This window comes from Alosa pseudoharengus, unplaced genomic scaffold (genome assembly GCF_046254945.1).
Source record: "Alosa pseudoharengus isolate Yale_2024_CS ecotype anadromous, Long Island Sound unplaced genomic scaffold, YU_APseudo_1.1 YU_APseudo_1.1_scf_18, whole genome shotgun sequence".
Classification (NCBI taxonomy): Eukaryota; Metazoa; Chordata; class Actinopteri; order Clupeiformes; family Clupeidae; genus Alosa; species Alosa pseudoharengus.
The window spans coordinates 958,841-971,340 of record NW_027468650.1 but is presented as its reverse complement, the minus strand read 5'-3'; the positions used below and the strand labels follow the sequence as shown (position 1 = coordinate 971,340).

Genomic DNA, 12,500 nt, shown 5'->3' with positions numbered 1-12,500 from the left:
AGCTGGAGCGTCTCAGTGACTGTGTATAAATAGACGTGCTGACTGCTGTTTCCCACTGCGTCCTGCAGGGGGAGCTGGTGAACAACATAGAGAAGAACGTGTGCAGTGCTCAGGAGTACGTGGAGAAGGCTAAGGAGGACACCAAGCAGGCAGTGCTCATACGGAAGGGCGGACGCAGGGTGGGACACACACACACACACACACACACACACACACACACACGTAATAACTTCCCACCAACGTAATCATTTCCCACCAACATAACCCAATAATTATTACGTTTGTAGGAAGTTATTACGTTGGTGGGAAGGTTAAAAAAGGTAATGTTATAACTTCCCACCAATGTAATAAATCACTGATTTAGTGAAATGATATCTGTTTTATCAATTGTAAGGGTATAGTTGTCAACAGTTGTCACCATATAAACCAGTCTTCATCTTACATGATTCTGTTGGATATATTTATTGCTGTGACAAAATATGCTATTTCAGTGTAGTAACATGGTGGAGCAAATGCCTGGACATGTTAACAGTGCAAGGACTGGTCTGATTGATTGATTAGTACTGTAGGATAATAGGATAGCACAGTATTGATTGACTTTGTGAAGGCCCTAGCAGTTATATTTATATATATATATATATATATATATATATATATATATATATATATACACATACAAAGCCCATTATATATACAAATATATATATATATATATATCTTTACTATTTTTCTTTTGATGTGTTTTTTTCTACTGTTATTTGTACCATTGTGGTGCTGAGCGACTGGAAGTTTGTATTTCCTCTTGGGGATTATTGGGGATCTATCTAACATTGTGTTTTAAAGAGAAACATGACTAGTTTGTGTAGATCATTGGGGATCTATCTAACATTGTATTTTAAAGAGAAACACAACTACTTTGTGTAGTTCAGTTATTTGTAGGTTTCAGGAAACCTCTCAGCTATACAGGAAAATAAATGAAAGTGGTCCTTCAGAAAGAATAATGTTGTGCCCTTTGTCTGTTCTTTTAATGTTAATCAGTTTGAACCATGTACACTGTCAAATAATCTGACCCAATGTTCCCACACCTTCTTAAAATTCAATGACTTTCCAGGTCCAGTTCCCTCAAATTCAAAGACCCAACAGTTTAAAACGTGGATCAAAGACCCAATAGTGGATCAAAGACCCAATAGTTTAAAATGTGGATCAAAGACCCAATAGTGGATCAAAGACCCAATAGTTTAAGATGTGGATCAAAGACCCAATAGTTTAAGACGTGGATCAAGGTTTATTACAAACGCTACAAATCATTTACAATGACTTTACAGAAACTCAGAGGCAACATTTAAAAAATGTGTCAATGCTTATCAGTTGTGCTATATGTTTATCAATTGTTCTATATGTTTCACTGATGGCTGTCAATATAGTTCTCTTGCCTCCTCTAACAGAACATTCAAATACTTTTAATTACCTATGTCTATTTATATCTATGTATATATATTTACTATGTCTATGTATATATATTTACCTATGTCTATTTATATCTATGTATATATATTTACTATGTCTATTTATATCTATTTACCTATGTCTATTTATATCTATGTATATATATTTACTATGTCTATTTATATCTATTTACTATGTCTATTTATATCTATTTACTATGTCTATTTATATCTATGTATATATATTTACTATGTCTATTTATATCTATTTACTATGTCTATTTATATCTATTTTAAAACATTTTCAAGGCCTTGAGTTCCGCCCTCATTTTCATAAATTCTCAGTGCTATTAAAGGAGAATTCCGGTGTGATTTTGACCTAAAGTGTGTTGAAACATGATACCGAGTGTGAACGTATGTCTCATAGCCCATCTCGGCTTGTCCCCTGCACTCCAAAATCTGGCGCTAGTTAGCCGATGCTACCAACAGCTTTTTCAATTGTGGTGCTTCGGCATCGGGCTAGCCATGCAAATAAATCACTGTTTTACACCATTTACGAGGCTCAATGTATCTCCACACTTCATTGGTAGACTTCCGAGGGCCCTGACATTTAAAACGAGACATTGAGAACTTTGAAAAAGCACTGGTAGTTTACTTACAAGACGATTTATACAGACAGTATCTTCAAGAAGTTTAGCGTTTGCAGCCATCTTGAATTTAGTCACGATAAGTCGATCGACGAGTAAGAATGAACAGGTATGATAAGGGATCAGATTTCAAAAATAATTCAGTGGAAATGCATGGATTCCAGTAGCAGCAACTGGAATCCATGCATTTCCACGGAATTATTTTTGGAATTGAGCCTCGTAAATGGTGTAAAACAGTGATTTATTTGCATGGCTAGCCCGATGCCGAAGCACCACAATTGAAAAAGCTGTTGGTAGCATCGGCTAACTAGCGCCAGATTTTGGAGTGCAGGGGACAAGCCGAGATGGGCTATGAGACATACGTTCACACTCGGTATCATGTTTCAATATCACACCGGAATTCTCCTTTAAGGACCCATAGGAACCCAACTGGCCGTTAGAAGGTTCATTTGCACAAGGCTTGCCATGTTCTCCTTTTTAGCAACATTCAGACGCGCAAACATGATGCTGCATCTTAACATATGGAGGTAAAAGGTAACAGGACTGTCCTAGAACAGATAACAGGACTCGGTCAGTCCTCTTGCACAATGCTTGCCTTAAATGGAAATACCTATCCTGTGTGCACAGTAAATATTCAGTCGAGCACTTGTGATTGTATCCAAAAAATAAATCTGATCGATTTAAAAGTTAGGAGAGTGTTCTAAGCCACACACAGCAACGTTGGTGTCGGATGACAAAAGACTATCAGGATATCTGGTCTTTTGGGCCACCGTCCACTTAAAGGCAGCGCTGCCTAGAGGACGCTAGGGTTAGTCAAGGGTTAGATAGATAGATACTTTATTGATCCCCAGGGGAAATTCAAGGTCTCAGTATCATACAGACAACACACACACATTCACAACAGCAGAAAAAGTAATTAAAAGTATATAATATAAAAACACAACTAAGCAATAGGGACAGTAGAAGATAAAGAATATACTAAATATACTAAAATACAAATTATACTAACTAACACTTAATCTAAATCAATTCTAAAAACAGTATCCACATAGTGGTGATTAATCAATCAAGAGGCGCTTGCAATGACTGAGGCAGGGACTGAGCCTGTGATTCTCTGTGCATAGTAAGGTAAGGTAAGGTGCTCTGTGTGAGTGAGTGTCACGGTGATAGTGCAATGGTGATAGTGGTCATGGTGATAGTGCAAATGAGCAGTGTTTGGAATAACGCCGTTTAAAAGAACGGCGTTAGGTAACGACGTTATTTTTTCAGTAACGGAGTAATCGAATGAATTACTTTTTACAACGTTACAACGCCGTTAACGTTACTGGACGTTAAATGCGGTGCGTTACTTACTTTGCATTGATTGAATAAACTGTGTAATCCGAACGCACCCCTGGCTCACAGCTAGTGAGGAGGTGGGTTAATAACGACGTAAGCGATTATGATTGGCTAAGGCAGAGTCATGCTTCATGATAGCCAATCAGAGCCAGTGTTTTTACACACTTGCCAGCACACGCGCCACACACACACGCAACAGCTAAAGTAGAGATTTGACGAAACAGCAGAGGTCAGGAGCAATCCGATGAAAAGTTGGCATTTTCAAGGTGGAGATATAAGCACGACTTCAAATTCATTGTGGTCAAAGGCAAGAACACGCATGTAATGTGTAGGCTACATTATGTCCAGGAGCGAAGACTTTGTCGACATCCGTTGTAAGCAACTCTAATTTAATGAGGGATCTCACACACGCATCTAAAGCTAGTGGCCAAAAACCCAGATAGCCTACCTCCACCACCAGTGTTGTATAAAGTACTAGAAAGCAATACTTGAGTAAAAGTACAAGTATCGTTCTAGAAAAAGACTTTGGTAGAAGTGAAAGTTGCCTTTTAGAATATTACTTAAGTAAAAGTCTTAAAGTATCTGATATATACTGTACTTAAGTATCAAAAGTAATTTTCTGATATTTAATGTACTTAAGTATTTGAAGTAAAAGTAAAAAGTAAAAAGCAAGCGGTTTTATTTTGAACTTTTATTGTTAACTTTATTTTGGCTTTCTTATAGTAAAGCATAAAGCATATTCAGGGTTCCCATATCTTTTTAATCTCACTCATCAAATCAAATCACATTCTTTTCTAGGACTTTTTAGGCACAATTCTCTGAAATGAAAAATAAATAACTTATTTCTTTCACAAAAAAAAAAAAAATTACCTGCTTGTAGGGAGAACATTTTGGTCATGTGGCATGAGCATTTCTAGGGCTACATGTGTTTGCATGGGTAGGCTATATTGTTGTTTGGTGATTTAGCCTACTCCTTTACTACACCCTCTTCTGAGCAAACAAGGCATAGGTTTATCATGTAGGGTAATTGCTCTTTCTTACATTAAATAACTTTAATTTATCCTCTCTACTTGTCCCTGTAGTCATGGCCTCCTCATCACTAATTTCGGGCTCATCATTTTCAGTGGTCGACTGGTTGATCTGCTGCTCAGTCTCTTCTGGCCTCTTTCTACCATCCATCCTTCCTGACGCTTGTGTCTACTGTAGGGCCGGCTTGGCTATCCGTATCTGAGAAAACTTTTTGGAAAAGACGGGCTATATCGACCCAACCAACTCTTTTTGGGAGGGGAGAACTCCCTCACGTAGGCTACAACCCATGCAGAGGCATTGCATTGGTGTCATACACTGAATGCGGAACGTGTCCTACTTTAAGAAAAAAGATAGACTAACGTGACAAATGTCAATATTTGTTTCCTCGACCGGCCCAAAAGTGAAGCGGCCTACCGGGAATTCTCCCGATTACCCACCCCGGGCCTGATTCAGTCTTACTCTTCTTGGACTGAAGACAACTCCTGCGATGCTATGGATAAATAGCCTTTCACAGGTCGCTAGGGCAGGTAGCCGATGTACAGAAACATTTCTTGCAAATACGGCCACCGGTGTATGACGTTATATTCACCACTACCCTGTTTACCGAGTTCACCACTATCGTCGGGGTGGTCGTCTATGATAACGGGAGGTCCTCCAGTAGGTGCTCGTGCTTCCATGGCGGTTTCAGTTGTGCGTCCTCCTCCTTTAGCAACAAACAAGAGCTGAAATAGAGCGCGCAGCGTGCGGAGTGTGCGTAATGCAATCTAGGAGCAGTGATTCGCCAAACCTCCCTTATTGCAGTCGCACACATTTCTTCTAATTTCATGTTTTAGTAGCGAGTAACGAAGATGCTTAGTGGAAATATAACGGAGTAAAAGTATACATTTTATCTAGGAAATGTAGTGGAGTAAAAGTGGAAGTTGACATAAATTTAAATAGCGAAGTAAAGTACAGATACGTGAAATTTCTACTTAAGTACAGTAACGAAGTATTTGTTACATTACAACACTGTCCACCACAGATGATAGCTCGCCATTCACTAGCAAAGAAGGACTCGGAGCAAAGTCCTCCAAGCAGCAAAAGCTAGATCTTTCTGCCTCACAACAAAAACCTATGACACAGGCTGAAGTCAACCGTAGGTCTGTGCAATATCTTGAATTTCCCCTTGGGGATCAATAAAGTATCTATCTATCTATCTAGGCTAATAAATATTGAAAGTTATGTAGCCTACAAACACCTGTCTGTTCTACTAATTTCAACTGGCTTTTCAAAACTGCTCAAAAAATAGTTACTTTCCCTGGTAACGAGTTACTCTTATCATAGAGTAATTCAGTTACTAACTCAGTTACTTTTTGGAACAAGTAGTGAGTAACTATAACTAATTACTTTTTTAAAGTAACGTCCCCAACACTGCAAATGAGTAAGTCCAACAGTGCAACAGTGCAAGAATAAGTCTATATATCTATATATATATAACTATTTTAAGAAAAGGTATAAGTGTGGCCACAGTTTGGCTGTGGCATGGAGGGGGGGTTATGCATATGTGCTAATGTGCTAATATAGCACGCAAACAGTGAGGCAGAAAGACAGTGGTAAAAAGTGGCTAGTGGACAGACAGTATACAAACATGGAGGGGGTGAAGAGGCAGACAGACTATGCAGAGAAGTCTATCTCTCCTCTTCCCTTAAGTGAAGCATTGAACAGTTCAATGGCCCTGGGGACAAATGACTTCCTCAGTCTGTCTGTTGTGCAAGGCAGTGAGCGAAGTCTCCAGCTGATCAGGCTCTTCTGCTTAACAATAGTTCTGTGGAGTGGATGACACTCATTGTCCAAGATGTTGATCAGTTTGTTCAGGGTCCTTTTGTCAGATATTGAAGTGATGCACTCCAGTTCAGCTCCCACTACAGAGCCAGCTTTCCTTATCAGCCTGTCAAGTCGCCCCGCGTCCTTCTTCCTTGTGCTTCCTCCCCAACATACCACTGCATAGAAGAGGACGCTGGCCACAACAGACTGGTAGAACATCCTGAGGAGCTTGCTGCACACATTGAATGACCGCAGCCTCCTCAGGAAGTACAGCCTGCTCGGCCCTTTCTTGTAGAGTGCATCAGTGTTGGCTGACCAGTCCAGTTTATTGTCCAGGTGGAGACCCAGATACTTGTAGGTGCTTACCACCTCCACATTGACCCCATCAATCAGTTCTAGACCCGACCGTGACAGTTGGAACTTGTCCAAGGCGTAGGTTCAAATTGAAGATGTGCTTCAGTGGCTCCCCCAGTTCAGCAGCACAGGCCTTGAGTAGCCTTGGACACAATCTGTCAGGCCCCGCTGCTTTATTGATGCACAGTTTCTTTAGTTGGGCTCTCACTTGATCTGTTGTGATGATGGGGGGTGTAAGGGGAGGGCGAGGGGTGCATCTGGGATCTGTGTGTCTGATGGCTGTTGACTGAGGTCGTTGTCACCTCATTGTTTGTGATCGCCGTGTGGGGGAGGGGTACAATATCCAGTGATGGTGGGGGTACGATAGCCTGTGATGATGGGGGTGAGTGTTGCACTAGTATTGAGGAGGTGTGGGGGCGGGGGATGACCACCTCCTTGATGTCCCTGTCAAGGCTGCCAGAGTCGTGGATACCTCAGCAAGCACAGGCAAGGAGGCATCAGGCGGGGGCAGGGCGTGAGGTGGTGATGGTTTAGGTCGTTGGGCGTGTTGGTGATGGTTTAGGTCGTTGGGCGTGAGGTGATGGTGGCTTAGGTCGTTGAGCGTGAGGTGGTGATGGTTTAGGTCGTTGGGTGTCACCGGGATGCAGAGCTGGAGAGGCTGGGAGGTGGGGGTAGGGCAGGCATGCAAACAAGAGCCGTGTCTGAGTCAGCTGGGGGTGGTGGACAGACCACCGCCATTGGAGCTGGAGCAGGGCAGGGTAGAAGCAACCCAGTCTCACTCCCTACTCGTCAAAGGTCTGACGCATGGTCAAGGGTCCTTGGCGTCAAATTCCAACGAGAAAGGTGTACCTTCTGCGTTGTTTTCCGACGTGGGGGTCCGTCAGATAGACATTCATGTTAATCCCTCATCGTCAAATATAGACGAAAGGAAATAAATGTCCATCAAAGGTGATGGACATTGTTTCCTGCAGAGGGGAGTTGCCTCCGCCCGAGTCCATTAATTCTGTATAACTGGACACACCTCGAAGGCCGTTATCCCGCTTATCACCCGGTTGCCACTGTAAACACTGGAAACACGCGGTTCTGTTTAAAAAGAAGCTCACTAGTTCAGCTTGTTGTACAACTTTAGCATGGACAGTTAGCTTGTTTACAGTTGATTCTATTGTTGGGAAGCCTGCAACCAAAGATTCTAGAGCGCTGCAACCGTTGTCCTACTATGGTTGTTATAGTTACCATTCATAAGCATTGATATGGAACGGTGTCCTGTTATTCAGAATTAAAGGCCACCCGCCAGCCAATCAGAAAAGAGTATTTCTTCACTCCGGGTGATGAGGTACGGTTATGGTATGGGTTATATGGGTTACGGTTATGGTATGGGTATGGGTTACGGTTAGGGTATGGGTATGGGTTACAGTTAGGGTATGGGTTACGGTTAGGTGCCTGGAAGTTGATGGTGGCAGCACTGCCTTGAAGTCGACTGTGTGGGCCCAAAAGAATTGAATGTAATTTAAAAATTAAGAGAAGACAGAAACACAATGGGTGCCAAAGCAACTTTGCATAGAGTCAGGGACCTGGGCCCCAGCGGTGGCGTGACTGGCAGGGGCACCTGCACCATATGCAGGCGACCCGGGTTCTATTCCCACCCCGTGGTCCTTTCCGGATCCCACCCCGACTCTCTCTCCTGTCAATCTCCACTATCCTACATGATTAAAGGCATAAAAAGCCCAAAAATATACTTAAAAAAAGAGTCAGGGACCTGTCTGTCTGTCTAGCTCCTATAAAGGGACCTGTCTGTCTGTCTAGCTCTGCTCTGCTCCTAGTACAGGTGATGAATAATAAGTAGGGGGGGATATGGGGGGGGTGGGGGTACAAAGCTTTATGGTCATGAGATTGGTTTAGATGGTGACAATTGTTGACAACTATCTATACCCTTACAATTGATAAAACAGATATCATTTCACCAAATCAGTGATTTATTTACATTAACTGTTTTAACCTTTCCACCAACGTAATAACCTCCTGTAAACTTAATAATTATTGGGTTATTATTGGGTTGGTGGGAAATTATTGCGTTGATGGGAAGTTATTGTGTTTATGGGAAGTTATTACGTTGGTGGGAAATTATTACGTTGGTGGGAAATTATTACGTTGATGAGAAGTTATTACGTTGATGGGTGTTACACTCCCCATTGCTGAGTCATCTAGTTTAATCTGCACCTGTGTTTTACCCATAGGTGTTTTACCCATAGGTGTTTTACCCATAGGTGTTTTACCCATAGGTGTTTTATCTTGATCTCAGCTGCTGTGCCTTCAGAAGTTTCCATATTAGCCACTAGAGGGCGTTTTATGTCCATATTAGCTTAGTCTTGACACAGATGAAGTTTAAGGAAAGATAAGAGCAGTTTTATCCCAGAAATACGCCAATATTATCCCCTCTCCTCTCTACTCCTCTCCTCTCCACTTCTCTCCTCTCTACTCCTCTCCTTTACTCTTTACTCCTCTCCTCTCCTGTAACAGAAGCTGCTGCTCATTGGAGGATGTGTTGCTGTCACTCTGACTGTTCTCATCATTGGATTGGCTATAGGCCTCAGTTAGACCCACCCCCATGTGACCTGCCCCTCCTAGGCTCCACCCTCTGGTGGTTAGGGCTGATTTGAGCTGCGCAGTCGAGACAGGTGCTGAAGTCTCAGACACTAAGCTACAGACACTAAGGCACAGCTACAGACACAGCTACAGACACTAAGGCACAGCTACAGACACTATGCTACAGACACTAAGGCACAGCTACAGACACAGCTACAGACACTAAGGCACTAAGCTACAGACACTAAGGCACAGCTACAGACACAGCTACAGACACTAAGACACTAAGCTACAGACACTAAGGCACAGCTACAGACACTAAGGCACAGCTACAGACACAGCTACAGACACTAAGACACTAAGCTACAGACACTAAGGCACAGCTACAGACACTAAGGCACAGCTACAGACACAGCTACAGACACAGCTACAGACACTAAGACACTAAGCTAGAGACACTAAGGCACAGCTACAGACACTAAGGCACAGCTACAGACAGACACTAAGGCACAGCTACAGACACTAAGGCACAGCTACAGACACAGCTACAGACACTAAGTCACAGCTACATACATTAAGACACAGCTACAGACACTAAGGCACAGCTACAGACACTAAGGCACAGCTACAGACACAGCTACAGACACAGCTACAGACACTAAGACACTAAGCTACAGACACTAAGACACAGCTACAGACACTAAGGCACAGCTACAGACACTAAGGCACAGCTGCACAGCTACAGACACTAAGGCACAGCTGCAGACACTAAGGCACAGCTACAGACACTAAGGCACAGCTGCACAGCTATAGACACTAAGGCACAGCTACAGACACAGCTACAGACACTAAGGCACAGCTACAGACACTAAGACAGCTACAGACACTAAGGCTAAGCTACAGACACTAAGGCACAGCTACAGACACTAAGCTACAGACACTAAGACACAGCTACAGACACTGTCCAGGTGCTGAAGTCGCGGGTGCAAAGGTGAACTTGCAGATGTGCTATCCAAGGTGCTGAAGTCATTGCCATGAGGCACATGTGCGTTGCCATGAGGCACAGGTGCGTTGTCTGAGGCTGTACAGGTGGCAGGTACAGCTGCTGTGAGCCATCCAGTCACCTTGAGCTGCTAGGACTACTCCAGACATACCACCGCTACGTCATACCGTCATATGCTGTATATACTCAACAGACATCCCACCGCTACGTCATACCGTCATATGCTGTATATACTCAACAGACATCCCACCGCTACGTCATATGCTGTATATCATATGTAGACATGTATTGAAAATGTTTGCTCATGGCACTTTTCCAGTGCTGCAAGAATGCAACAGAGGAGCCGGCTGGCACCGAAGACACGGCGCACACTACACACACACACACACACACACACATCCTTTGCTGTGTATGGAGCTGAGGACACACACACACACACACATCCTTTGCTGTGCATGGAGCTGAGGACACACACACACACACACATCTTTTGCTGTGTATGGAGCTGAGGACACACACACACACACATCTTTTGCTGTGTATGGAGCTGAGGACACACACACACACACACATCTTTTGCTGTGCATAGAGCTGAGGACAGAACACGGAGATCCGACAGCCAAACTGCGCAGGTGGCACTTCAGTTGCATTGATGCAGTTTGTGGGGAAATGAAGGAGCGTTTGGGGAAATGAAGGAACGCTTAGGGAAATGAAGGACCGATTAGGGAACGTTTGGGGAAATGAAGGACCGATTAGGGAAATGAAGGAGCGATTAGGGAACGTTTGGGGAAATGAAGGACCGTTTGGGGAAATGAAGGAACGTTTGGGGAAATGAAGGACCGTTTGGGGAGCACAACTGTATGCTAATGGGTCAAATCTCTCGACCCGGAGGATTCTACTTTTATGTGTCAAAAGTGAAACCTTTACTGGACCTTTCTAATAGTGTCATTGTGGAGACAGAATATACAGTGGCTCATCGGTTGAGTGAGCAAATGAAGGTCTCGTCCCCACCCGACGAGGGTAATTGGACTTCCACAAACCTCTCGAAGCAATGCCGAGCGTGATGACAGCGCTGAAACGCGCTTTGACTTTTGATTCCAGCACTGCACTCTGTGAGAACTCGTTTTCCACACTAAAGAACATTCAGATCATTGTCTCAGCATGCTTCATCGACGAAAGGCCAATTTAATTAAGTTGGCATTTGAAAAGGACTTAACAAAGAAATTCAGGGAGGAGTGAAAAGACGGCCATTTGAGAAGATTTCACTCTGCAGCAAATCATCGCCTGCCGCTCTACTAATGGTGATGTTGTAATATTATGCTGGCTCCCTGAAGCCCCATGTTAGAACCGAGGCTGAGACAGCAAAACAAACTGTAATAACAATGTAACGTTAATACTCGTTATTAAGATGCTTGATGATTTAGGCCTACATTATTCTCCCTCTTTATTTTGGATCACAATGTTGTCCATGGTTTAGGCTAACGCAATCTCTTTTTATTCGCTGTATAGGCCTATGCTCTGAGCAATAGTTGTCCTGATTTAACTGTTTCAATACGAAATGTGTTCTGTTCATGCTGTTAGACGTGTATGAATTCAAAGTTAATTTGGGAGGTGATTGAGCTTAATGTTATAAGCTACCATACAATGATTTAGGCTGTTTTTCAGATGATGCTTTGCGCTCCTCTTTTTATTTTCTGTATAAACCGTTCTGCGAAATGGTAGGCTAGTTGTCCATGACTTACCTGTTTAAATACCAAATAAAATCTGTTATACATGAAGACCTGCATGAATTCATTAAATGTTCATTTGTATAAGTATATATACTATTTTGATCCCGTGAGGGAAATTTGGTCTCTGCATTTATCCCAATCGGTGAATTAGTGAAACACAAACAGCACACAGTGAACACACAGTGAGGTGAAGCACACACTAATCCCGGCGCAGTGAGCTGCCTGCATCAACAGCGGCGCTCGGGGAGCAGTGAGGGGGTTAGGTGCCTTGCTCAGGGGCACTTCAGCCGACCCTACTGGTCGGGGTTCGAACCGACAACCCTCCGGTTACAAGTCCGAAGCGCTAACCAGTAAGCCACTAATCTTTCTAATTTTATAATATTTGGAAGATAATTAAGAAAATGTTACATGATGAGATGTATTTAATTGGCCGGGACTGGTTGCTGTGTTCTGCTCAGCTTAGCTTCCTAGCAAGCCATGAGTGAGCTGTATTAGCTTAGCCTCGTAGCAAGCCATGCGTATGCTGTTTTAGTTCAAGCCATAAAACGGTTACCATTTGCATCAGACT

The 12,500-nt window shown here is 43.1% G+C and overlaps 1 protein-coding gene across 1 annotated transcript in view; it reads left to right on the top strand.

Moving 5' to 3' along the window:
• Positions 1-9,211, top strand: part of stx1a (syntaxin 1A (brain)) — a 36,670-nt gene extending 27,459 nt beyond the window's left edge. Inside the window, exons 9-10 of the mRNA XM_076291192.1 lie at positions 69-179; positions 9,134-9,211. Coding sequence (XP_076147307.1) covers positions 69-179; positions 9,134-9,211 — 189 coding nt within the window. The remainder of the gene's footprint in view (positions 1-68; positions 180-9,133) is intronic.
• Positions 9,212-12,500: the final 3,289 nt, after the last annotated feature.